At 54.7% G+C, this 27,548-nt stretch overlaps 1 protein-coding gene across 2 annotated transcripts in view; it reads right to left on the bottom strand.

The window, feature by feature from the left end:
- OGDH (oxoglutarate dehydrogenase) overlaps nt 1–27,548 on the bottom strand; it is a 71,755-nt gene that overhangs the window by 17,517 nt on the left and 26,690 nt on the right. Inside the window, exons 4-11 of one of the 2 annotated variants that reach the window (XM_044919972.1) lie at nt 25,946–26,048; nt 20,306–20,350; nt 10,837–10,952; nt 6,653–6,807; nt 6,384–6,530; nt 6,117–6,207; nt 5,627–5,806; nt 2,703–2,831 (exon numbers count right to left, since the gene is read on the bottom strand). In XM_044919972.1, coding sequence (XP_044775907.1) covers nt 2,703–2,831; nt 5,627–5,806; nt 6,117–6,207; nt 6,384–6,530; nt 6,653–6,807; nt 10,837–10,952; nt 20,306–20,350; nt 25,946–26,048 — 966 coding nt within the window. The remainder of the gene's footprint in view (nt 1–2,702; nt 2,832–5,626; nt 5,807–6,116; nt 6,208–6,383; nt 6,531–6,652; nt 6,808–10,836; nt 10,953–20,305; nt 20,351–25,945; nt 26,049–27,548) is intronic. The other variant, XM_021703754.2, reaches the window with a different exon arrangement.

Genomic DNA, 27,548 nt, shown 5'->3' with positions numbered 1-27,548 from the left:
GGAGAACGAAGATAAGCCACAGAATGGGAGGAAACCTTTGCAAACACATCTTTGCTATAAGGGATTTGCATCCAGAACGTATAAAGAACTCTCGAGTTTCAGCAATAAAAGCAGCAGCCTCCCCAAAGCCCCCTTCCGTAGAGGACGCCCCCGTCTTTAGCCTTTAGGAGAAGGAAGAGCGAGCCATGTGCTATACTGCAGGCCGGCAGGTCTGACAACACCCAGGCCAGTAAGGCCGGCGACCTCATTCACTGCAGACGGCGCGGGCGTTCTGGGTACAGTCCCCAGTTATCGTGCATTCGGTAATCTCACGGAGTGAGAAACTGACGTGCATGCCGAAATCTGTCTGTGAACCTCTACAGTGACTTCAGTCCTCACCGCCAAGCTGGGAACGATGCAAATTCCCACCCACCGTGGCGACGGACTATACCACTGAGAACCACGCAGAGGCCGAGGAACCGACCCCCATGAACTCGGGTGCACGTGGAGCGGTCTCGCTGGGGGGGTGCGGCCCGCACTGCAGGTCTCCTCCATTCACCGGCCACGGTGGCGGCGGGCAGGGAGAGGACAGCGTGTGCCCGCAGCACCTGTCCTGGCCCGGAGGAACGCGCACCGGCACGGCTGGACTCTACCATACGGAGAGGACAGCAATAAAAAGCTCATCTAATTCCCGTGTCTGCACTGAGTGCTGCCGGACGCCTCCCGAGACTGGGCTGAGAATCTGGTCAGGCCTTTTCCCAGGACTAGAGCCTGTCCTTTCTGTTCCCTAGGACAAAATGTTGCAGGTGTCCGGCAGCCTATCAGGATCCCGAAGAGGTTACCTTTTACTGGTCTCCCCCAGTCTGGAAACCACCGGAAAATTCTACCTAGATTCTAGTGAGTTACCCTGTGTCTTGGGCTTCCAGTCACTCTGACCTCGGCTGCCCTTCCTCCAGAGTGAAGACTGTTCTCCTGTTAGCATGGCAGCCCCAACCCACAAGCAAGGAGTCTACTCTGTTCTTGGTCGTCTGTTCAGACTACTGCAGTGATGGGTTTTTTGTGGGTTTCTAGACCTTTCAGTGTCTTTGGCATTTTTTCAAAATTCTTCCTGATACCGTTCTTTGAAACAAAGCACATCGAATACTGACTCTCAAGCAAGCTATCCACTCTCTGCTCCAGTCTCTCTTCTGGAGAACTGGAACGATTCCACCCAGGGCACAGTGGCCGCGGTAGGAGCTACTGTGCGTGCCTAGTTTGGCACCCAGCACACAGTAGGTCCCACTGCATGTTATGTTCGTGCCCGACCTTTCACGTTCCGAGCTCTCCGGCTTTACAGCAGAACGGCTGCCGCGCTGACTTCGATGTTTACGCTCTTCCTGCGCCCCGCGGGGGCAGCTGCAACTGTCCCTGCTTCCTCTAGGCACCACCCACCCCCAAACAAATCACCTCTGCAAATGAAGCTATCCCTCGCTCCTGTCCTTCCAGTGGCCTCCTCCTGCACGTGGGGCCCGACAGAAGCTGGCCGATGGCCGTGCACTGACCAAACTCAGTGCGGATGGCCTCATCCCGTCCCTGGGACACAGGGACCCCTTCCCTGCCTGGATCCGATGGTCCCCGTCATTTGCCTACTGGACCATCAATCTGCACTTAGAGATCAAACCCTCGGGGAAACCCGTGCAAGCTCCGAGGTGGCGGGGAGCACGCTGTCTCTCTGCTGCGGCCTGGCGCAGTACCTGCCCGCAGGGGCCCCAGAGTATCTGTCACAGGACAGTTTACACGGGCTGGCGATAGGCAGCGGGATATGTCAGAACTGGGCTGAAATATCCCCTTATAAGAATGTTCTTCACAGGGGCGCCTGGGTGGCTCAGTTGGTTAAGCGACTGCCTTCGGCTCAGGTCATGATCCTGGAGTCCCGGGATCGAGTCCCGCATCGGGCTCCCTGCTCGGTGGGGAGTCTGCTTCTCCCTCTGACCCTCCCCCCTCTCATGTGCTCTCTCTCATTCTCTCTCTCTCTCAAATAAAAATAAATAAAATCTTAAAAAAAAAAAAAAAAAAGAATGTTCTTCACAGCATTACTTAGAACAGTGAGAAATGAGAATCCCGTAAGTCTCACAACATGGCAACGTGTTTTATGAAGCAACCTATGACAGATATTTCCATTAAAATTAGTATCTTAAGGGGCGCCTGGGTGGCTCAGTGAGGCGTCTGCCTTCGGCTCAGGTCATGATCCCGGGGTCCTGGGAGCGAGTCCTGCGTCAGGCTCCCTGCTCCGCGGGGAGCCTGCTTCGCCCTCTGCTCCCCCGCTCCCCGCTCGTACACACGCGCGCGCTCTCTCTTTCTCAGATAAAGGGAAAAAAATAAAATCTTTAAAATTAATATTTTAAGAGTATATAAGGACGTGAGATAATAATGAGATGAGTAAGAAATGGGTAGAACACCGTGTATAAAACCTCAATTTCTTCAATAAGAACAGCCATCTATATGCTTGTGGAGCTGGAAGAAACTATTCCAAGGTAATGTCACTGTCTTAAATAACATCACCAAAATCTCTCCTTTTTTAAAAAACATTTCCTGCGTTGTCCACATCTTTTATAAAAGACATATCTTTATAATCAGAGAACTGTCCTCAATAACTGAGACGTGTCACTCTACGTCAGACGGCTGTAAGCACAGAGCCCTGAGGAGGAGGCCTGTGGCCTCCGTGGTCCCGGGGCCCCGGTTACCTGGTTGTTGACGACCACGTGGACGGTGCCGTGAGTCGTGTAGGAGGGCAGGTCGCTCAGGTGGAAGGTCTCATACACGATGCCCTGGCCGGCAAAGGCGGCGTCTCCGTGCAGAAGGATGGACATGACCTGCAGACGTGCAAAGGAGACCCCAAATGCAAAACAGCCGCAGGCCACACCAGACACTGAGTCACAATCTGCTTTTCCAAAAATAGTGCATTTTGAGATCATTTCAAACTTAGAAACAAAAACAAAGTGGCAGGAGGGGCGCCTGGTGGCTCATTCAGTGAAGCGTCTGCCTTCGGCTCAGGTCATGGTCCCGGGGTCCTGGGATCGAGCCCCGCATCGGGCTCCCTGCTCGTCGGGAGGCCTGCTTCTCCCTCTCTCTCTGTCTGCCTCTCTGCCTACTTGTGTTCTCTCTCTGGCAAATAAATAAATAAAATCTTAAAAAACAAAACAAACAAACACCAAAGTGGCAGGAGAACACATGACCCCCAGACCCCGCCCGGGCCCTGCCTTGCGCCATCGGCACACCTGCCACTCAGCCACCGTCTGCTACAGAGCCCACGGACGCCATGCTGGGCACGGCCCGTGGGACCCTCCCGGCAGGAGGGCAAGGCTGGCCGGGCTCTGCCCGGGGCGGGGGGACAGCCTCTGCTGTCCCCACGGCCCAGACAGGCCTTCGTGACCACCCCCATGAACGGCGCACTCCACACCGGGAGACACCCCAGCTGGCCTGCCCCACGCCGGCGGGCGTCCCGGTGTTCCTGGACAGTGTCTCCCTCCCCCTCGCTGTTCCCCCTCGGTCATGAGAACCTCTGGGTCCCGCTCCTCACCAGCCCCCGCCCGGCGGCAGCAGCAACCTCTCCTGGGTGCTGCCAGGTGTCCCTCCTACAGGAATCTGCAAGAGCCTCCCCTTCTTGCCTTTTATTTGCATTCATGTGTGCTCACGGTTCCTATTCTATTCAGTCGGCCGTAACTGACTTCTATCACACTGGACGGCTCCCATCGTCCCACAATCGGCGTGGGGGCCCCGTGTCGTCTGGACGGTGGCCCCCGCATAGCCTGGAAGGAGACACTTCTCCAGGAGCCTGCTTGCAGGGACGCCCGGGGAGACCAGCCTGCGCACACAGGTGTTGCTCAGCATCTGCGTCCACAGGAGGACGCGATGCTGCTGCGTGCAACCCGACTCTGTTCAGTGCCGTCCTCCCTCCGCATCCACGGACACCTCCCGCGCCGCGAGACACTGCTCCCGCTGCCCCTGCTCCCGGAAGCCCTCGTGTGCCCCCTGCCAGGAGGGGAGGGTTTACCGTGTCCTTTCCAGGGACAAAATGGAACCCTTGTGTCCTGCCTCTGGCCGCAGGGATGCTCACTGGGACAGGTTTATGCAGGGGCCTCCTCGGAGGGGCAGGTAGGAAGGCCATGGGGAGTCCTGCCAGAGCCTTCTCCGCACACGCTCGGCCTCCCACTGTCGGGCGCTTTGGGGAGCTTCCCATCTGGACCTCCTGGGGAAGCCACACTGGGGCCCTTGCCCAGCTGCACGGCCGTCCCCGAGGCTCCCTCAGCGTGGTGCTCGGTGCTGACACCATGGGGCCCGCCGCTCCTTGTGTCTGATGGCACCCTAGTGAGCGGGCCGCCCTCCTGCACTGGGGGTTGCTTCCCCACAAACACCCCAGGGCCCTACTGGGTCAGGCCCTGTCTTCTCCCAGGTCACAGAACAACCGTGGTCCCGTGCACAGAGAGTAGATAAGTTTTCTGAAATGTGGAAGGTCACGTAACAGACGCTAGCTCTCTGAGTTTTCAGTTTAACAGAAATCAGCTAATTGCTGGGGGTTCTGGACAAGCAGCAAGGAGAACAGGTGTGAAGGACTGTGGGGTCTGGATCCATGGCTGGGGGCGGGCGAGGGTCTGAGTGGCTCCTACAGGGAGGTGGGTGCTCGAGGGGTGGGCTCTGCACACCAGGAAAGAACCCTCCCGAAAATGAGTGCCTGGTGAGCACGTGGGGCTAACCAGCCTGTCCTGGCCCCCTGTCTCATGGGGGGACGGACGGCTGCCATCGCCTGGAGCATGCTCGACGTCCTTCGGCTTTCACCTGGTGACTCGTTGCTTTCCGGGACGTGGCCAGCACTCCGAGTGAGCACTGGTCAAGGGGCTTTTGGTCTCACTTACAAACGAGGACATGGCACAGACTTTACTGCAACCTCGTTCCCAACCTGGCTCCACAGGCCGTGTCCTAGCCGAGGACGACGGAGTGCTAGAGGCCCTGGTGACCACCACCACCCCCCGCAGCCACCATGTCGTTGCTGCTCCCAGGGCCGTGACCTTCACATCCTGACAGGCTCCCCGCTCCCTGTGGGCCAGGCCCTTTCTCTGCGAGGGCGGGGGTACCCATCAGTGCAGGAAACACGTCCGGCCCCGACGCCACGCCTGGCCCAGACCCACCACCGCAGACCCACTGCCGCTGACGGCAGTCTCCTGGGTCACTCTCCGAGCGCAGAACTAGCAGACCCACGGTACTTCGAATTACGGACCTTCAAGTAGGCTGACACTTGGCTCCACCTCTAGAGTCTGCCTCCTCTAAGGACACCCCTAGGCCAGGGCACCCCACTCTGCCCCCAGCACCCCCATCTACCTGCACCTCAGCCCCGTCTTTCACCTCCAGAGAAGGTTCTTATTTGCAAGCCTGGCTTCACCACAGGTGTGATGACGGGAGCAGCCCACCCCCTGCCCGGCTCTGGAACTCGCGACCTGGGAGGGAGCACCTCTGGAGGCGCGACTGGGTCACTATCTAGGATTCCGCCCCAGTCTGTCCAGAATACTTTGTTCAGTTCCACAACCCCGAGGTGGAAGACGTGACTGGGGCTCGGAGCCCGTCCCGGACACTGTGGCCTCATGGCTGCCCTGGCCGGCCCCCGCGACCTTACCTTCTTCCCCTCCGTGTCCCCACAGTAGAACTGCTCCGCCTTTGTCTTGCCCATCACCACGGGGTCGGCGGCCTCAAGGTGGGAAGGGTTCGCCACCAGTGACAGGGTGATGTTCCTGTCGGTCACGCGGTTGATCCGCCGGTGGTACATCCCCAGGTGGTACTTCACGTCCCCAGAACCCTGACACACAAACATGGGGCTTTATCCTCGGAGGGAGGGAGATGCTCAGGCTTCATGACCCCTCTGCTCTGTGCCATTTCTACTCCCAGAACCCCCATTCCTGCAGGCGTGGGAAGGTTTTCCCCCAGATGGCTCCCATCCATGGCCCCGGGAGAAGGGCCTTGCCCCCAGCGGGAGGACTGTGACCCGCTGGCCACCACCTGTGTGACAGTGTGGAGGCCCCCGGCCTGCTGAGGGCACGGCTGTCCTGAGCGGCAAGTGGAGCTGAGGGTCTCGGGTGGGTTTCTCGAGAAGAAACCAGGTGCCTCACCTCATCAGCGGCTTCCAGCTTGGAATCGAACTGACAGAAAATCTGTTCCAGCTCCTTCCTGATGACGTTGGCAAGCACGTTGAGCCGCCCCCTGGGACACAGAGGGGGGTGAGCCCGAGGCCACGGCGGTGCGAGGAGGGCGGGTGGTAAACAGCCCTGGGGGGAGTGCTCTGCCCTCGGCCTCGGCTCCCCGAACCCCCTTGGCTGGGGCCCCACAGGGTGGTGGTGGGGCCTGCGGGGACGGTCACCAGGGCGGCGGGCGCGTACCTGTGGGGCATCCCCATGATCACGTAGTCCACCCCGTTCTCACTGGACTTGTCGATGATGGTCTTGAGCGCAGGGATCAGCACCTCGCACCCTTCCAGACCGAAGCGCTTCTCCGACGACCACTTCCGCTGCAGGAAATCCTCAAACCTGGCCAGGGACCACCAGGTCACACGGCCCAGCGCCACTGCCAGGGCTGTGGCATCCCACACTCCCGCGGGGATGGCCCAGCACGGTGCCCAGCCCTGCCCCCGTCCCCGCACGGCCCGCACCTGGTGGACCGCACGAGCCTGGCCAGCAGGGTCCGCTTCTCCTCGCTGGTGAACTGCATGACCCCGGGTGTCTCGAACTTCTGCCGGATCCACTGGCACTGCTCCAGGTCGTTGATGAACATGAACTCCACCCCGATGTGCCGGCAGTAGGCCATCTGTTCAGACACACACACCCCCATCAAGCGCTGCTCACCCTGGGGGATCGACCGCCTATCCAGCCAGGGAGCTGGCGGGAACAGGGGCCTCCCTTCAAAGGCAGCGGAGCCAGCCGGGAGCCGGGGCGGAGATGGGGTTGGTGCCAGGCCTGGGCCTGCAGCCTCCTCACTCCCAGCAGGCCCACAAGACGCTTCCGCAGGTCACACGGAGCCCGGCGAGCAGGGAGGGGACAGCAAGAACTGTGAGGCCAAGGCGCTTTCCTTTGTGGCAGGAAGATGGAGGCACCAGCCACGGGATGGACGATTCTGGGAAGCCAGCTTCCCTGACCTCAAGGTTAGACCGTGGCCAGCGCCACGAGAAAGGGACTGTGCTGCCGGTGGGTGACAGAGCTCAGTGGCCACTTAAGATTCGCAGGTGTTTGGATTTTAAATTCTTTTAATAAATGAGCCCTCTTGGGAAGGCTGGGTCCTACAGAAGTGTACTGCACACATTACAAAACAGGGGGCCCTGAACAGAGCAGGTGTGTCCCATCCATGACGCTCCCGTTACAGCTCAGAAAGAGGCCGTGTGTCCTGTGGGAAGCACAGGCTCAGTGGAAAGGAAGCTGGAGTGGGAGATGACAGGAAGGCCACAGGAGGGCCCGGCCTCAGGGTGGGGGCCTTTGCAGGGGCCCGTGCCTTCCTGAGGCAGGTGACCAGGGCCCCTCTTCTGCCTCCACCCACCAGCCGTCCAGGGTGACAGCAAACCCCAAATCAGCACCAGAGTTAAAGAAGGAAGCACCCTGGTGTGGCATAGGGAGGTTTTATAGACCCCAAAACCGTCTCCAGCAGCCACACCGTCCAAGCACTCAGACCGCCAGGCTCTGCTCAGAGGGTCCGTCCATGCTCCGTTGGTTTTCACAACAGACATGGAGCCGGCTGGCAAGGTGCAGGGCGGGGGTGTGCCCTTCAGAGCGAGGGTGGGCATCTCTGCATGTAGCTCCATGATCAGGAAACAGAGGCAGGTCTGCCTGAGCTCACACTAACCGCCAGGCACCACACGCGCCATCATCCCGGCCAGGAGAGGAGGATCTCACCAAAGGACCAAGAGGACGCGGAGCTGGGAAGGGCCTGGCTGCTTCTATGACAACATCTCAGGTGGCAAACCGGGAGCAAGAAGCCTGGGGGATGGGCCTGCTGGGCCATCCAGGCTGACTTCCTGGCTTCAGAGTCTGCAATAGCCCCTGCTTCTTCTGCCTGAGCCCCATGGTCCCAGATCCACTGAGCCACAGAACAAGTCACTCGGCCCAACCGGAGTGTCTTGTTAACAGGAACCCTCCTCCATCAGCTTAAAAAAGATTTTCCTGGGGCCTAAATCTGAGCTGCAAGGCCAGGTCAGAGGGGAGTGAGATGGCGGGGAGAGCAGAGGAAGGTGGAGGAAGGGAGGGGGGAGGAGAAGGGACCGAAGAAGGAGAGGAGGAGAGGCGGGGGAGAGAAGGGACGGGAATGGGGAGGGAGGGAGGGGAGAAGGAGGAGAGGAGGGGAGGGAAGGAGAGATGAAGGGGAGAGGGGGGATGGGGAAGGGGAGGGGGAGGGGATGAGGGGAGAGGAGGGGCAGGGTGAAGGGGAGAGATGGAGGGGGAAGCAGAGGAAGGGAGGGGAAGAGGACTGAGGGGGGTGGGCAGGGAGGGGAGAGGATGGGTGAGGGAGGAAGGGAAGGAAGAGGAGGGAGGGGAAGGGAGAGGACAGGGGAAGGGAGGGAGGGGAGGAGGGAAGAGGGGAGGGAGGGGAAGGGAGAGGACAGGGGAAGGGAGGGGGATGGGCGAAGGGAGAAGACAGGGGAAGGGAGGGAGAAGGAGGGAGGGAGGGGAGGTGAACAAGGCTCCTTGCACCCCAGGGGCACTATTTCCCTGACTTGAACAACTTAAAAGCTGGAAGGAAACGATGAGGTGGAAAGTCCAGAAACTAGGGTGTCTCCATCACCACGGGCATGAGTCTAGCTATTAACTTGGACTCGTGGTTACCGGGCCCTGGATCACGTGTTGTTTTTACTGGTCTTGGCTCAATCCCCAGGAGAAAAGGCCGTGCCTTTCCAGGGGCTGGTTCTTTGCTTCTCCGTCCAGCGAGAGCCAGCGTGAGGGCGCTCTGAAGCCCCACCTACTCTAGCTTCTCAGAGGCCACCGGTGTCCCGGGCCGGCCTGTGGTCCCAGCGGCTCACGCCAGCAACCTGGTGCGCACACACGTGTGAATGTACACACCACAGTCAGCAACTTTGCCCAAAGACCTGGAAGCCGTGCACACGGCACACAGGCTGGGATGTGGGTGCCCTGGGGTCAGGGGGAGCTATGGCCAAGGTCCCACAACCAGAGCCCGACTCCTGGGCTGAAAGTGAGAGCCGCTGGGCTCTGGCCCTCCAAACGCCGGGCTCAGGGCCATGGGGGACTCAAGGCTGAGGAGGCCAAGCACGGGACTCTGCACACCCCCACTCCACTCTGCAGGAGGAAAGGTGCTGAAGGTGCCCCCAGAGGAAGGGCCGGCATGCCCACAAGGTTTCTGGCTTGGGAGGAGGGCTGAGCTCCCCACTGGAGACCGTGTAGGGGAAGGGAAGGAGGGGCGGGTGCACCGCGCCAACTCTCATGCAGACTGCTCCAACCTCTGCTTTCCAGACAAACAGACCAGCCCCAGATGCCCCGGACACCCACGGGCGGGACAGAGGTTCAGACAGGCTCATCTGGAGGGGGACTGGTCTACAAAGGGTGCCATTTCTGGGGTCCAGGCCAGGGGAACCCCTAGGTCAGAAATGTCCCAGAGAAACAAAACATGACCACGGGGGGAAATTTAAATTTTTCCAACAGAGATGAATCAACTCTCAGACTCCATTTTGTCAATGCATCAACACGTTCTCTCTTCAATACTTAAGTCACTCAGATATTCTGCACGCTTCCAGAACTCAACTGCCGGCCACATCGGGACAGGGCGGGTCTAGACACTGCAGTCAGTGGTGAGGCCAGTGCGAACGGAGGAAAAGGACGACCCAGGTCCTGGGTCGGTCCACTGGCTAATCCTGCCCCCTCCCCACCCCTCCCCACCCCTCCCAGTGTCCACACCCTCACATTGGCACCAAGGCACCGAGTGTCCACATTTTCCCAGTAGCCTGTGGGGAGGTGATGAAGGCCGAGCTGAGATGCTGACAGCACAGGACGCCTGTCGCACGTTAAAGACCACGTCACCAGCAGACACTCAGACCTTCCTAGGCCACCACAGCCACGTGCGGCACCAGCAGTGGGAGCATTCTGATCAGACCCCCCTGGCTAGAGCGGGTCCCCTTCACCACGCCCGAGTCACGGATGGGGGTGTGAGCGGCAGTGCCGGTGGCCGGCATGGAGAGCCCCACTACTGGGCGTCATGCAGCCAGGGCGTGCCAAGGACGCCAGGTGCCCCCACGAGTGAGCATGCGCGCCCGGCAGCACCCCAGGTGACGGCACGATGCCTTCTGGGGAGCCCCGTCCAGAGTACTTGTTCCCTCCGTCTGTCCTACTGGGCAGCGTTGGCACGGACCCCCCACCCCCTACGGACGAGGCCTGGACCCAGGGAGGTGGCAGCGGAGCCCCCCACACAGCTGCTGCGCGTGTGCGCGGCAGGCCCAGCAGGCTCCACGCGAACCAGGTCCAGAAAGGAGAAGGGAAAGAGGAAAACAGCAGAAGAGCAGGCGAGCAGCAGACTTCTGTCTGGGCGGGGGAGCCCCGCTCTAGCCGCGGCCCAAGGCGCCTCGTCCCCGGCGGCTGGAGCGGGTTCCGGGGAACCCCCACACCTGAAATAAGCTCCCACAGAGACCAAAACGCACAGAGACGCTTGTTCTCCTCTATGGTTGATGGTAAAAATGAAAAGCATAAATTTTTATCTATAAAAGAACAAAAAAGCTCCTCTCTTTCTTCCACTTTAGAACGACAGAGGACCAAGAGAAATAACCAGCCCGTTGGGAGGCCTCCAGCCAACACAGGTCTCAGGCAAGCACACGAGATTTCCACGGACGCCGCCACGTGCCCTTACCTCCAGCCGCCGGATGATCTCCCGCAGAGGAAGAGCTGACTCCTGCCCCCCGATGAACGTCGTGGTGGGCAGGTGAAAGACCTTGTCCAGGTCGGACTCGTCCAGGCCGTAGAATCCTGCAGGGGTGAGGAGAGACGGGCACAGCCACACGGAGGCCACAGTTTATGGAAAGGGGAAGGGACTCCCCGGAGGAGAGAAGAGGAAAAATCATAAAAATCTCTGATATACGTAAAAATAAGTAATATTTTACAGCCAGAAACACACACTGTAGCAACAAACAGAAGCTGAGAATATTACTAGCATCACAGCTAAACAAGAATAAAATTCATATTATGCGTGTATTAGTCCAGTGCACCAATTTTTCATAATCTAGAGATAAATGTCTTTCAAGGTCCCAGTGACACAAATTTTGACTTGAAAAGGCACTGGGTAAGTTAATCGGAAAGCAAATGAGAAGTAGTTAAGGAGGGGATTCAAGCAGCGACTGAGGAACTGGTGTGGAAGGGCCCCGTGTCCCGTGTGAGGAGGGGACAGGAGCTGGGGGCGCTGAGGCAGGGGTGACGGCTGCCCCCTGCTCCGAACTGCCTGTCTGCACCCGTCCTGTATGGGGTACTCGGCAGGCCCCCCGACCCCTGCTAACACAGATCTACTGACTCGTCACCAGCATTTCCCGCAGCGCCCGCTACGCAAGGCGCTTCTAACAGCATATTTCCAACTGACACGCGAAGGAAGGGCTCTCTGTCGGGCACGACGGGCTTGTTTCCCGTCACGGTGACCGTCGTGGGGAAGAGGCTGGAGGACTGTCGGGTAACACAGGAGACTGGGCTCCCGCCGACCCTGGCCCTGAGAGCTCATGCTGGCTGGGCGAGGCGGATGCGCCACGGCCCACCAACGTCCGGGACGCCAGTGCACCGCGGCCCGGGACACCCGGCTGCGCGAGGTCACACTTTGACCTCGTGTCGGCCTAACTGAGCGGCGACAGCACAGGATGGCCGGGAGGGGGCCTCCGGCCGTCGCAGGCAGAACCTCTGGGAGGGCTGAAGAAGCGCCTACGTACAGGCCCCAGCCCAGCGCTGACTCCCAGGGCGCGTGGGGGCCAGGAACGCCCGGCTGTGCCCATCCAAGCTGCCGTGGGGACCACAGCCTGCATGCATTTAACACCTCAGCACTGTTTAAGTCTTAAAAGGAAATTCTACATTTTCCAAACCCTTCTTGCTTTCTTGAAACAAAAGCTTTTTCACATGGGGGCAGTGACGGCCGCAGTGGCTTGGGGAAACGCACGTGCCCCTTTCCTGCTGCTATTCTACCCAGAATGGGGACGGGCCACCACAGAGGTCTGCTGAGGCTCGGGGCGATCACTGCCTGGCTCGTGGTATTTACGGAGGACAGCCAGAATCACGTGGGGGCCATTCTTCCTAGATGCTGAGAACAGGTGTATACACCCTGTCGGGAACACTCTGATCCAGAGAACCTCAGCTCGGCAGGACCCTGCCTTGGTGCGAGGGCGGCTCCTCGGCTCCATCACCCTGTGCTGACCACTCCCGGGCTGTCCTGCTGAGCCTCCAAACAGCCAGCCCTGCTGCTATGTTCTTCAGTCACACAAGAAATTGACTCTCGGACACCTGCTTCCAGGAAGGTGGAGCAGACGTACTCCTATCTATTCCCCACTAGCTGCAACTACAGAGCCCAGACATCATAGGTAAAACAAACATAAGACAAAGCCAGAAGGTGGAGAAGGCGGCTGACCAGCCAGTGAGGACCCCAGATTTCCTTCTGGGCTCCCACATCCCAAACTTGGGGCAAAGAACAAACAACCTGAGAACTCCTCCACATGCAGACCAAAAAAGCCCCAATGAAAGCTACTCTCTCTAAAGGGTCAGGAGAGGGGCAGCTGAGCAGGGCTGAGAATTCAGACAATGAACGCTCTATTCTACCCAAACATGCAGCACACACTGCAGCCCAGCCACACCCCTGCAGACTGCGAGGCATGTCAACGTCCAGCTCTATCCCAGGGTTTCACAGAAGGCCCACCAGGGAGCCCAGACTTTGCTCCCTCCAAGAGAGGATGCACCAGCCCACTTCCCCATCCTGGCGTCAGCAGGGTCCATGGGGACCGGGGCCCCTCCCTGCCACGGCAGTGTTCAGACGGGCCCTGCTGTAACAGAGATCAGAGTACGATTCCAAGTCTGATAATACCCAAACATCCTGGTTTCAAGAAAAGAATCCCTCACAACAAGAACCCGGAATCCCTTAGACCGAAATGGGGAAAGATAACCAACAGACACTAGCTCCTAGATGGACAATGGAACTACCCGCTTGGGGCTCTCCAGGAGCCATCCTCAGACGACTTTAGTGGGCACTCAGAACGTGACAGGGACGGTGGGAAGCCAAGTATCTACAAAAACTGAAGATGCAGAAAAGGACCAAACGGGAAAGTCTGAAACTGCAAAATGCAATCACCTGAATTAAAGTTGGGCAGGTGGGCTGGAGGCAGAGGACCAGGGACCGTGAAGATAGAACAAAAGAGATGAACCAATCTGAACAATGGAGAGAAATGAAGAAAGCCTCGGGGACAGGTAACATAAAACAGAAGCCTTCTTGTTTGTGCCCAAGAATCCCAGAAGGGGAGGAGGGAAGGGAAGATGAAAAAAGGGACCTGGAAAATAATGGCTGAAATGCCCCAAATATGGCCAGAGACTTCAACCCACAGATCTAAGAAGCAGCGTGAGCCCACAGGAGAAACCCAAATACAACCACGCCAAAACAGCATAATTACACTTCTCAAAATTAAAGACAAAGAAAAAATCCTGAAAGCAGCCAGAATAAAAGGAGGGAAAAAAACCACTTGAAGGCAGAGGGTTTCTCATCAGGAGTGGGGGTGAGGGGGCAGAACAGGGGCACACACTTTTCAGAGCCCTGTGTCCGGGGACGGCACGCTTTAGGAACGAAGGGGAAATGGAGCATTCTCAGTTGCAGGGAATGAAGACAGTCTATCTCCTACAGGAATGGCTAGAGAAAATTCTCTACAGAGAAAGGAAGTGACATCAGAAGGGATCTTAGACATTAGGAAAGAAGACAGAACATGGAATAAAAAGTACAGGTTAGGGGCGCCTGGGTGGCTCAGTCGTTAAGTGTCTGCCTTCGGCTCAGGTCATGATCAGGGTCCTGGGATCGAGCCCCGCATCGGGCTCCCTGCTCGGCGGGAAGCCTGCTTCTCCCTCTCCCGCTCCCCCTGCCCGTGTTCCCTCTCTCGCTGTGTCTCTCTGTCAAATAAATAAAATCTTTAAAAAAAAAAAGTACAGGTTAATAAAGCAGACTTCCCTTCTCCTCCTGGGTCTTCTAACTTAGGGTTGATGGTCGAGGCCAAACTTATGACACTGTCTGATGTGGTTCTAAACATGTAGAGAAAATATTTAAAACAATTTGATTTTAAATGAAGAAGATAAAGGGATATAGAGGGAGGTACACTTTCTACACTTCATTTGAACTCATAAAACAATGACACCACTAGATTGTGATAAGCCGTGTATATATAATATCATACCCAGACGGCCACAAAAAACCCTGAAAACAACTACTAAAACCACAAAGATATGACTAAAAATATTATACACAAATAAAACTGGAATTCTAAAATACAGGCTTAAAAACCCATCTGAAGTCAGGAAAAAGAGGAAAGAGAAATGAAAAAGAAAACAAAATAAAGAACAAGATGTTAGACTTAAGCCCCAGCATATTAATAATTACATTAAATATAAATGATCTAAATATGCCAACTAGAAGACAGAGGTTGGCAAAGTGGATTAAAAAATTAAAAAAGACCTGACGATATGCCTGTCTACAAGAAACCCACTTCAAATATGATGATATAGACAGATTAGAAGTAAAAGGATAGGGGCGCCTGGGTGGCTCAGTTGGTTAAGCAACTGCCTTCGGCTCAGGTCATGATCCTGGAGTCCCTGGATCAAGTCCCGCATCGGGCTCCCTGCTCGGCAGGGAGTCTGCTTCTCCCTCTGACCCTCCCCCCTCTCATGCTCGCTCTATCTCATTCTCTCTCTCAAAAAAAAAAAAAAAAAATCTTAAAAAAAAAAAAATTAAAAAAAAAAAGAAGTAAAAGGATAGAAAAAGATATAACTTGTAAACACAATCAAAAGCAGAGGTGGTTCCATTATTATCAGATAAAGTAGACATCAGAGCAAAGAAAATTACTAGACACAGAGAGGGACATTACATGATGATAGGTCAATCCATCTAGAAGACAGAGGAATCTCAACTGTGCATGAACCCAATGATGGACCTACAAATAATGTGAACCAAAAACTGAGGACAGAAAGGAGAAAAAGAGGCAGCTGGGTGGCTCAGATGGTTAAGTGTCTGCCTTTGGCTCAGGTCATGATTCTAGGGGCCTGGGATCGGGCCCTGCATCAGGCTTCCTGCTCAGTGGGGAGTCTGCTTCTCCCTTTCCTTCTGCTATTCCCTCTGCTTGTGCTCTCTGGCTCTAACTCTGTCAAATAAATAAATAAAACCTTAAGAAAAAAAAAAAAGAAAGAAAGAAGAAACAGAGAAACCCACAGGTATAGTTGGAGACTTCAACTCTTCTCTCTCAATAATTCATTTAAAAGGAAAACAGGAAATTGCCAAGGATATAGGACTCAACAACCACCAACCAATAGGATCTAATGGGCATTTACAGAACACTTCGCCCGACAACAGCAGAATACACGTACTTCCCAAGTGCCCATGGAACATATGCCAAGACAGACAGTTCACTGGGCCATAAAAAATCCTCAACAAATTTAGCAGAACTGAAATCATACAGAATGCATTCTCTAACCACAATGGAATGAGACTAGAAATCAATAACAGATAAAAGGAAACTCTCCAAATTATTAGAAATGAAACAACACACTCCTAAATAATCCATGGATGACAGAGGAAGTATTAAAGGGTATCAATACACGGAACTGAATGAAAATGAAAATATGAAATACCAAATTTTGTGGGACAGCTAAAGCAGTTTCCCAGAGGGAAATTTACAGCAATAAGCACACACATTACAAAAGAGGAACTCTAAGGGTGTCTGAGTGGCTCTGTCAGTTAAGTGTCTGACTCTTGGTTTTAGTTCAGGTCTTGCTCTCAGGGTCGTGAGATCGGCTCTGCATCAGGGTCCGTGCTCAGCGTGGAGTCTGCTTGGAATTCTCCCTCTCCCTCTGCCCCTCCTCCTGTGCACTCTCTCTCTCCCTCTCTCTCTCTCTTTCTAAATAAATAAAATCTTAAAAAAAAAAAAGAGGAAAAATCTCAAATCAGTAATCTAAACTCCCACCACAAGAACCTAGAAAAGGAGGGGGAAAAACCCACATAGAAAGTAGAAATAAGGAAATAATAAAGATAAGAGCAGAAATCTATTTAAATCAATTGTACTGAAAACAGCAAAACAACAGAGAAAAGTCAACGAAACAAGGAGCTGGTTCTCTGAAAAGATCAGTAACACTGACAAACCTCTAACAAGACTAACAAAGGAAAAGGGGCACCAGGGTGGCTCAATCAGTTAAGCGTCTGCCTTTGGCTCGGGTCATGATCCTGGGATCCTGGGTTTGAGCCCTACATCGGGCTCTCCACTCAACGGAGTCTTCTTCTCCCTCTCACTCTCCCTCTGTGCACATACGCTCTCTCTCTCTCAAATAAGTAAAATCTTAAAAAACAGAACAAAACACTAACAAAGACACAAATTACCAACATCAGGAACAAAACAGGATAGCAATACAGACCCCACGGATATCAACAAGATACTAAGGGAATACTATGAACAACTCTATATATGTACACTTGACAACTCAGATGAAACATACCATTCCTAGAACAATATGAACTGCCACTACTCACCCAGTATGAAACAGATAATTTGCAATAGTTCTGCAACTATTTTTTTTTTTTAAAGATTTATTTTATTTTATTTATTCTAGAGAAAGACATACAGACAGAGAGAACATGAGCAGGGGTAGAGGGAGAAGGAAAGGGAGAAGCAGGCTCCCTGCTGAGCCAAGAGCCCAATGTGGGGCTCGATCACAGGACCCTGGGATCATGACCTGAGCTGAAAGCAGATGCTTAACCATCTGAGTCACCCAGGCGCCCCAATAGCTCTACAACTATTAAGGACATTGAATTCCTAAATAAAAAGCTTCTGAAAAAGAAATCTCCAAACCCACATGGTTTTGTTGCAGAATTCTACCAAATACTTAAAGAAGAATTAACACCAGCTCTAAAATCTCTTTCAAAATATTAAGCAGAAAAGGAAAAACAACAACAACAACAGCTCATTTTATGAGGCTAGGACTACCTTGATACAAATGGCAAAGACGAAAAAAGAAAATTACAAACCAATATCCCTCATTAATATAGATGCAAGAAATACATAGGTGCAGCAATATTTAAAAAGAATTTGGCGGGCGCCTGGGTGGCTCAGATGGTTAAGCGTCTGCCTTCAGCTCAGGTCATGATCCCAGGGTCCTGGGATCGAGTCCCGCATCGGGCTCCCTGCTCCTTGGGAGCCTGCTTCTCCCTCTGCTTCTCTTTTTCTCTCTCTCTGTCTCTGAAGAATGAATAAATAAAATGTTTAAAAAAAAAAAAGAATTTGGCACCATGACCAAGTGAAGTTTATTCCAGTGATACAATATTGGTTCAATATCTGAAAATCAGTGTAATCTGCTATACTATCAAGTTAAAGAAGAAAAATCACCCGGCTGTATCAATAGATGCAGAAAATTTTCACACTTCTTCAAAATAAAAACTAGCAAAAAAACAGGAATAGAAGGGAACTTCTTCAACTTGATAACATCTACAAAAAATCTATAGCTAATGTTATACTTGGTGATGAGAGACAGAACTTTCCCCCTAAGATCAAAAACAAGGTAAAGATGTACATTCTCAGGACTCTTACTTAACATGGTGCTAAAAGTTCCAGCCAACGCAATTAGGCATGAAAAGGAAATAAAAGGCACACAGGTTAAAAAGAAAGAAAGAATTGTTCCTCTTGTCAGATGATATGATTATCTACATAGAAAATCCTAAGGAATCTACCAAAAAAAAAAAAAAAGTCCTAGAATAAGTGAGCTCAGCAAGGCCACAGGATAGAATATAAACACAAAAATCAACTGTATTTCTAGATATTAGTAATGATATGTAGACACTAAAATTAAAAAGAAAAAGAATCTTGGGCATAAATCTAACGAAACACACACATGACCTGTACATTGAAAACTACGAAAAGCTGATAAAATAGATCAAAAAAAGATCTAAATAAATGGAGAGGCATACTATGTTCATGGATTGGGAGGCAATGGAGTAAACACGCCAATTCTCTTAAACAGATCTGTAGGTTTAGCACCATTGTTACCAAAATGTCAGCAAGTTGTTTTGTAAACACAGACAAGCCTTCTCTCAAATTCATCTGGAAAGAGAAAGGCCAAAACAGTTCTGAAGCAGGAAAATAAAGCTCAGTAGCTACGGTAACCCAGAGAGTGACAGTGGTTGGGGAACAGACACACAGGCTAGGAAAGGATCGAGAATCCAGGAACAGATCGGCGCAAGTCAATCCAACTGATTTTTGACAAAAATGCAAAAGCAATTAAACAAAGGGAAGACAAAGTTTTCAGGTGTTGGGGAAACCGGACATCCATAGGCAAAAAACAAAAAAAACCCCTTGACCTAAACTTCAGGTTTTATACAGAAATTAACTCAAAATGGATCGTAGATTTAAATGTAAAATGCAAAACTAGAGAACCATTAGAAAAATAGATAGAAGGGGTGCCTGGGTGGCTCAGAAGGTTAAGAGACCAACTCTTGATTTCAGTTCAGGTCATGATCTCCGGGTTAGGAGATCAAGCCCAGCGTCAGGCTACTCGCTTGGTATGGAGCCTACTTAAGATTCTCTCTCGGGGTGCCTGGGTGGCTCAGATGGTTAAGCATCTGCCTTCGGCTCGGGTCATGATCCCAGGGTCCTGGGATCGAGCCCCATGTCCAGCTCCTGGCTCAGCGGGGAGCCTGCTTCTCCCTCTGCCTCTCCCCCTGCTCGTGCTCTCTCTCTCTCTCTCTCTGTGTGTCTTGAATGAATAAATAAAATCTTTAAAAATTAAAAAAAAAAAAAAGATTCTCTCTCTCCCTCTGCCTCTGCCCGTCTCCCCACTCACCCTCTCTCTCTAAAATAAATAAATACATCCTAAAGAAAAAAAAGAAAAATATGTAGGAGAAAATCTGGGTTCTGAGGTTTGGCAACAAAAGCACAATTCATAAAAGGGAACGCTGACAAACTAGACTTTATCAGAATTCAAGATTTTGCCCGGCAAAAGACCCGATTGGCCAAAGAATGGGAACGATGCAAAGGTCCTCCGAGCGAATGAATAGTGGAAGCAAGTGTGGGACACCCACAGCAAGGAGTTCTGCTCAGCAAGAAGGGACAAGCCAGAGTTACAAAGCCACCTGGCTCGAACCCCAGAAAAATCAGGTTGACTGAAAACTGGCAATTCCAAAATATTACACACTATGATTGCATTTGCATAACATTCTTGCACTGACGAATTACAGAAATGGAGCCCAGGATAGTGGCTCCTGGGGGTTAAATGAGAATAGGATGGAGGGGAAGCGGGTGTGGCTAAGGAAGGCTGCAGGAAGGCACCCCCGAGGTGACGAGGTGACGTGTGGCCTAGCCAGCACCCTGGTGGGATGTGCTATGGTGTACAAGACGTTACCACCGTGGGACTGGCTGTGAGGCACGAGGCTCCCTGTGAATTCTTACAACTGCATATTAATCTATGATGATCGCAAAAACAAAAGGTGTAATCAAAACTGGGGTCTCACAGCTACGATCAGATGGAGGAAAACGAGAACTTCTCAGGGCCACCTGGCATGGAGGGAAGCCTGGCCACCGGGGAAGTGACAACAGGCAGACGGCCCCCAGCACCTCACTCTGGATTCTTCAAAGGTGCTTTGCCCAGAACCATGGGTCACTGAGGATTCCTTACTTCATGGAGTAAGTTTTTATCAATACTTCAATTGTCCTTCAAACATGGGAAGATCAACAGAGAAATCTCGTCCCAAATGCCCAGGAAGCAGAATCTCAAAGAATCCAGAGCCCAGTAGAGGACACAGTGCAGAGGTGGAGGAAAGGGTGTGCCGACATGCAGAATGCCGTGTGGCCTCCGCCCCCCGCCGGCTCGGCAGGAGCTCCAGGCAGCCTGCACTAGAAGACAAGCTCAGCGAAGCGGAGGCAAGACACACGGGAGGTGAGAATGGACAGAAACAGATATGACACAGAAGTGGCGATCCCTGCTGGGTGACAGCTGAATGACGGGACAACGCACTTCAGTACAATTAACAGTCAACTTTCCCCAAATCGCATGCTGGGAAAAGTTGCACATCCTGTTCAAATGAGGTCCTCAGCTCCAGCAAGGTGAAAGGCGCGTTATTTTCCTACCTCCTACTGTTAGCATTCGGAGTCGTTCCTTGAACACTGCAAGGTCTGAGAGGCAGAGTGAGGTGGCGTGGGTGAGAGCAGAAGGAAAAAGACAGTGAGAGTTAGTTCAAGACCCAGACATCCCAACCCTGCACTGTCACCGCGGTCACGGGGGGCACAGACACCGCCACACAGACAGACACCGAAGGGGGACAGGGTGGGGCTCAGGGGGCCGACAGCTACTGGGGTACCTGTGGGAACTGCTCAGAAACAGCTGGAATGATGTGAGCCCAAAGGAGGGAAAGGCCGCTTCCTGATGCAGGGAAGACCTCCTCGCTTCCCTGTCCTGAAGAAGAGGCTGACACAGCACTCTCCTGGGAAATCGAACCCACCCAACCTAGCTTCGGGGTGACAAAACCAGGGAACAGAAAATGAAAAGGCTTAATTTCTAGCAGACGGTCCTCACAAGTGGGGCAGCAGGTAATGGGCTAGACCCTAACCCTCCAGATTCTGATGGGTCCTAAGGACAGAGGTGGGTCCTTGGTCCCCGATCGGCAACAAGGCAGAACCGGGAGGGAGCTCAGCTGCACAGAACCGCCCCAGGACTGCCCATGGTCCTCCTGCAGCAAGCTTTCCCGGCCGCTGGTGAAAGCCAAGGTGTTCATCTGGATACACAGAGCACCTTCCTTCTCCTGACCCTGGTCCCCCGGGGTCCGGGGGCCGGGAGGGTCGTGGCGGCAGGGCATGCAAGGGCAGGCAGCTGAGTGGTGGGAGCGTGCTCACGGTCACCGCAGCTGCTCCCTGCCCCGGCAGTGCAGAGGAAGGCCAGCGGACGCTGCCTTGGAGGTGGAGAGCAAAAACTCTGAGTCAGGGCAGGGCCCCCTGCTCGGGGTGGGCAAGCCCTCCTCCTCGCCCGCAGGGACAGCAGCACCCAGCAAAGACCGCAGAGCCGGTGGCTCTTAAGACAACAGATCATCCAAGTTCCTCACAGAAGTGTGGATGCCTTGCTTATGGGCAAGAAAAAAGAATCTTCCTTTTTCCCCTGCAATCCTCAGAATCGAGACAGAGGACCGCACCCCGCCGCAACAGCGAACTGCAAGCGTGCCCTATTTTCAGAAACTCTATAGGTGACACACGGAATGTCTTGAAAGGCTGACATCTGTTCACTCCGGGTACTGGTTCTGTGGATTCTTATGTGTACTTCCTGGCAGATTCAACAGAAGACACGAACAGCTGGTGTTGTGTCATCTGCAGAGAGCACACGGGGGTCCCTGCAAGCCACACGTTACTCCCTGATGTGCACATGACCCTGCCGGAGACACGGAGTGGCTGGGATTCAGCCACGGTGCCCCCCGGCCTGCCTGGGCGTCTGGGAGGACACCTCTGCAAGGCATGACCCCTGCGACCTTGGCTCGGCGTGAGCCCGACCCCCAGCTCTTCACTCATGGCCGCACACGGCAGCCTACAGATGTCAAGTGAACTGCTCTGTGTTGCTCCGAAATTAGGAAAGCTAACTAAAGATCAACTCTATTTTTAGTTATTCTCCCCAGATGTCAAGGGAGCAAAAGTGGCCATGGTGGACATGGAGTGCTCTAGAAGGTCAGCAGGCCGGCAGCGAGACTCCGGTCCAGGCCACGCCGGAACGAGCTAGCCCACTGACGTGGTCAAAGTGCTGCCATTTTGGACTTCTGATTTGGCTTTTTAACTACAAGCACACCTTGTTTTATCGCACTTCACAGATACTGAGTTTTTGTGTTTTTCTTTCTTTTACAAATTTTAGGAATTTACAACTTTGCGGCAGCCCTGTATCCAGTACGCCCATGGGCCCCATTTCCCCAACAGTATGTGCTCACTTCCTGTCTGCGTCACATTTTGGTAATTCTCGCCACATTCCAAACCTCTCTTATCCCACCTGCACAGTGCTGTGCTGTGCTGAGCCCCGACAGCTCGGAGGACAGTTAGCGGGACGGTGTGCACGCTGCCTTTGCTCCGACACGGTGTGGCTATTGCACACTTGCTCGGCCACGGGGCAGACCTCACTCTTGGGCGCACGGGGAACCAAAGAGCTCCCGGGGCTCACTCTGTGGCCGCGCTGGCTCTCCTGCGCTGGTCTGGAGCCGAGCCCGCGGGACCTCAGCTCAAGCTCATTTCCCGAGACAGGCGGTGTGCAAACACCGACGGCAAACAAGAGAAGCATCACGGTTTCCTCCCTGTGATCTACAGAATGGGTTTCAAGTTCCCCTGTAATTATGTTTCAACCTCACATCACAGTAAATGTCCGTCACCTCTGTCCCCGTGAGCAATCACGGTACACATCTACACAGACCCAAGGCGCCAGCACATCACGCACCGCATGTGAAAGCAAGACACGGAAGGCAGGTCAGTGGGACGTTTCTGCACGTCCCAGACCAGCGAGGGTGGCTCAGCTCCCTCCCCACCCGAACAAAGCCAGCGCTGCATGCCCACATAGGACGCAGGTGTGGTTACGTCCAGTTTGTTTGTAGTGAAGACAGCAATGACCCTGACCCCGCGGGACTCCCCGTCTGGACCTTTCCGTCGATAGCCACACGCTGACCCTAATCTAGGGCCAACCAGAAAGGCCTCGCTAGGAAACCCGATCCTGTCCGGACCCCCTGAGGGATTCAAGGTGGAACATGCCCCCGGGCGTCTCGTGTCAGTGCTCCCGACCCTCGTCCACGGGCGTGGGTTTGACGGGACGACCGGGTACAGATGAGGATGTGTTCCTGGGGCCCACGTGGAACCCGGCTCCTGACAAAACACATCCTGGGAAAAGGTACCCTGTTGCTAATAATCACCCACCCAATTATGGGCCAGATGAGAAACTGTACTGACGTTAGTTTACATTTAAAATCTTAATTACCGCCATCACTCAACAACGCTTCTGCCGCGCTGGCGGAAGGCAGTACGCTGTGTGAGCGCCGCATCTGCTGGCAAGCCCAGCATCCTGCCACCCAGGGGCCCTGCACGCCCGCCGAGTCTCCCGTGACTAGTAAGAGCCTGCCCATGAATTCTCTCCACCCGTCACTTCAGGAGCCAGGAGAATGCGTGTGATGTCAGGGTAGGGACCCTAGGCCCGCAATTCCCAACCTTCTCCAAACCAGTCAAAGGTCAAGAGCTTAATGGAAATTATTTCACACAATCTACTTTATTTAAAAAACTGGGAGTGGACATAGCCCTGCTCGCGCTGCACGCCAGCATCAGCAGCCCTCGGAGACAGCCCGCTGCCCCCTGGGCTCACGTCTGCCCACCGCTGCCCCTCCACCCACCTGCTTCCCCAGCAGTACAACGTGCTCTCAGACATGTGGGGAGCGAGCATCTCCCGAGCTGGGTTCCCCACAAGGGGACGGAGAAATTGCCTGCATCCACAGGGAGAAGGGGAGGTCAGCCCAGAGGAGGCACAAGAGGGACCCAGGCTCCACACGGAACACGCAGGCCACCCTGCTCCAGCCCCAGCTCCGGGGCTCCCTCACCACGATCAGCTCTGGTGTGACCCCAGGCTGCGTGGTCCGTCCCTCGGTTTCTGAATTTACCTCATTACCAGAGGGCCTGGCAGCGACCTAGCTCGAAAGATCGTTAACAATCGCACTAGCTCACAACTTCATGGAGCTTAGGAAGCTCCAGGCACTGTTCTAAGGATTTTATTTAATTCTGAAGCCGCCTTACAGATGAGGAGGTGCAGGCTGGTCCTGGCTGAGATGGGGCTCCCGCCCAGGGAGCCAGCTCTGAGGCCAGGCCCGTGGCCCAGAGGAGGCGAGGGGCATGGAAGCACCCAGAAGTGTCCAGGTTCACGAGCAGCGGTCGGGCTGGACCGGCTGTTTTCCCGAAGACCTACATGCACCAAAGGTGACACAATTCAAACTAACTTTCTTGCAGATTCACTATTTCCGCTTTTTGCACCCAAAGAAAGAATTCATCACAACTATTTCAAATTCTCAGGATGAAAATGCTCTTTCCTCTACAAAGCAGGGGACTGCTCCCTGACTTGGTCCTGGTGGTTCTGAAGGGCTCCTGGCCAGGGGAGGCAGCATCTCCTTCCTCAGAAGAGCCCTGGGGGCTCTGGGGCCACGTCTGTGTGGCCCTCCTGGTGCCTCACGAACTTTCAGGGCACCACTCCAGGAGGGAATGTAGGGTGAGGCCACGGTGGCCGGGAACAAACTGGGAAGAATGACGGAAGCCCTGCCCCCACCCCTGCATCTGCCCTCGACCAGCGCTGGGACGGGACACTGGAGCGTCGCCAGGCGTCCCAGCCTGCACTGACCAGCCGGGCTGGGAGTGTCGGGGGACCTCTAAGCAACCTCTGCCGGTGCCTGCAGGCTGCGGCTCTGTCCTGCCCTGACCAGTCTCACATGGGACCGAGCACAGCTTCACATCTCCCCCCCACCGCCCTGAAGTTCGAATGAGAGTGGAGAACCACCAAAAAACACCCATTTTAATACCAAGAAACTGACAACCATGAATGAGCCACAGGGTGATGCAGTTTGGGGCGGGAGAGGGTGCCCCCTACCTCCTGTGCCCCCTCCTGCTGGAATGCCTCACGGTGTCAGAGGCCCTCACCCCTCTCTGGAGAGGCCCCAGGCCTTCAACACCTGTGGGGGCCCCGCGGTGCTTCAGGCCAAGCGAGCACAGGCCGTGTGGGGCGGGGTGCCGCCGGGGATGCGTGGGGAGGAGGAAGAGAGGGGAAGCAGCCCCAGACCCCCCAGCAGTGGGGGGTCTTTCTCCAGTGAAGACGGCGGTGACGGACCGCTAGCTAACATGGACCCTGAAGCCGACGCCGTCAGAAACCTTGCCTTACCTGGCTCGAGCCTGACCACCCATGCCACAGCCCAGGGGTGCTACAGAGTGCTGGGGCGTCACAGAGGGTTAGAGACCACTGCTCGAGGAGGCGAGTTCCGTCCCCTCCCGGAGAGCAGCATAGGGCAGGGAGGCAATCGTAAGTTTTATTAGCATGCACGGTGCGTCCGGTGGGCACCTGGCCATCTCCGGATCAGTCATCTCAGCACAGGTTAGCGGCACGGTGACCGAGAGCAGATTAACTTGAGAAAGCAACTGCAGGGGGAGCCCAGCCGCGCCCTGTGTGTGCTTCCTGGTGGCAGAGGAAGGAGCGGGGACGCGTGACAGCAGCTGCCTGAGCTCCACACACCTCCCCGCGCGCCGGGATGCCTTCCAAAGTTTCCTTCCTCAGTGTGATCACCAGCGTTTAGGAATCGACACCCGGTGCACCGCGCGCTCTGGAACCTGCCTGTTAAAGGCAGGCCGTGCCGTGCGCCAAGGAGCCCAGCGCGCAGCGAGGCCGCGTCGGGCGGAGGCCATGCTGAATCGGGACTTGGAAACCAAGCCAGCAGAGCCGGCGTCTGGCATGTCAGGTGACCCGCCTGCCCGGGAGGTCATCTTTTCCTCGGTGCCACAAACCTTGTCTGCCCCAAATTTTACTCTCCGATTTTGAGACTCAGACAATTGAGCTCATGGAGTCTGGCTGAAAAGCTGGGATAAAAGTAACTTGCCCCAAACACGCTAAATTTCAAGTGATCAGAACGAAGGAAACTTAAGAGCCTCTCCCTTCCGTCTGAGGACGTCCTGGCTGCCACAGCCGTGACGCAGAGCAGCTAAGCAGCGCAGCGCTGGCCGCTCCCAGACCCTCACCAAGTTTGTCTGTGGAGGAGATAATGTCAGCGGGCACGGACGAGTCCAGATCGGCGTCCAAAATCCCCAGGGGGTCCAGCTGCGCTACATGGTGCCCTCGTATCTACGGATGGGCCAGCGAGGGAGGGGGACACACACAAAAGGACAGGAGAAAAAAAAGAGGGAAGGGGTAAAAAAAAGTAAAATTACATTAAAATTAGCATTTACAGATTAATTCTCACCCACGTTTGAAGAAACAGTTACCGGAGCATCATCAAAATTTACACAACTAATTCCGAGAGGATCAAGCTTTGCAATGTGGTGACCCCTGACCTGGAAGCAATAACACAAGCAGTCGTTAAGCAGGACCCGCAGGCTGTGGGGGGGGAAGTTACACTTGGTCAAACTTGAACCCAAAGTAACAAAATTAGTTAAAAAAAAAAGCCTTCAAACATTTTGTCGTGAAAGTGCTCTTGTGCTTATAAAAAGAGATAAACTTGGGTCACAGTAAATTGGGCAGTTCTGGGGGCCCTTGCAGTTCCCCTGGATAAACGAAGTGGGACATGGGTTGATGCCCGCGTGGGGCCACGCAGCTCAGCACGTTAGTGCCCCCAAGGAGGGGAGCCCAGGCCCCGCCGAGAGGCGCTAGGACTTCGGTTTCTGACCTGAACTAAGAAGCAAAAGGAGGAAGACAATCCCTCCCAACTTCAAGTCTTGGCTACCTGACCCACGACTGTTTGCTAGCAGTTTGAGAGCGGGTGGCTGCTGAGGGGGACCTGGGACTGCGTGAAGTTACTGAGGCTACACGAGGCAGGCAACACCCACCAAATGCACCTTCCTCCGGAAATGACCACTGAACAACGCTCCAGAGCACGTGGCCATGCCGACCACATGGCTCGGAGCGTCTGCCCACTCGCCAGGACCTGCTGTCCCGACCCGCGGCGTCTCCTGGAAATGTGCTCAGGAGAGACGAGAACTCCGTGTGGTCCATGGAAGAGGCGGCGGCAGGGGAGCCCAGGTGCCCAGGGACCCTGGAAAGGACTCCCCCCCCGCAGGCCTGATTTCTCCTCCTGTCTTCAGAGCTACTCTCAGAGCAGGTGTTCTGGTCTGAATTCTGGGCTCCTCCCTGCCAGGGGGAGAAAGGTGGGGGGAGCGCCACGTGTCCAGCCCAACAGCCTCTGACGGCATGGACCGCTAACTGGAAGACTCCTGGAGACCGCCTGCCCCTCACCCACCTCTCATGCACTCGTGGGCTCTGCTCCTGTCCCAAACTCTACAGGTTCATTTCCTCTGGTCGTATGTGGGTGCTGGCGACTGAGAAGGGGGCGCACCCCTTCCGGTCACTGCTCCCTCCTGGCGATCAGCAGCCCCCTCGACACCCCAGCAAGGACGGCTTTTCCCTGCCCACAGTTTTTCTTGTCAACTTGTGGAAAGAAATAGGAGCTGTTTACAGGGCAGGCGCTACAGGCAGCAAGGACGTGCTCAAGCGGGGTCAGACTGTCCGTCCCGGCTCTCCGGCTCCTGGCGTGTCTCGTGTTTGCCCCCCCGGCTCCCGGGCACGGAGAGGGGCCCGGTTCCACGACACGTCAGTCGGGGCGCCCTCCGTTCCTGGTGTACCACCGGC

The sequence above is a fragment of the Neomonachus schauinslandi genome, chromosome 12 (assembly GCF_002201575.2).
Source record: "Neomonachus schauinslandi chromosome 12, ASM220157v2, whole genome shotgun sequence".
Classification (NCBI taxonomy): domain Eukaryota; kingdom Metazoa; phylum Chordata; class Mammalia; order Carnivora; family Phocidae; genus Neomonachus; species Neomonachus schauinslandi.
This window is presented reverse-complemented; position numbering and strand designations above follow the sequence as displayed.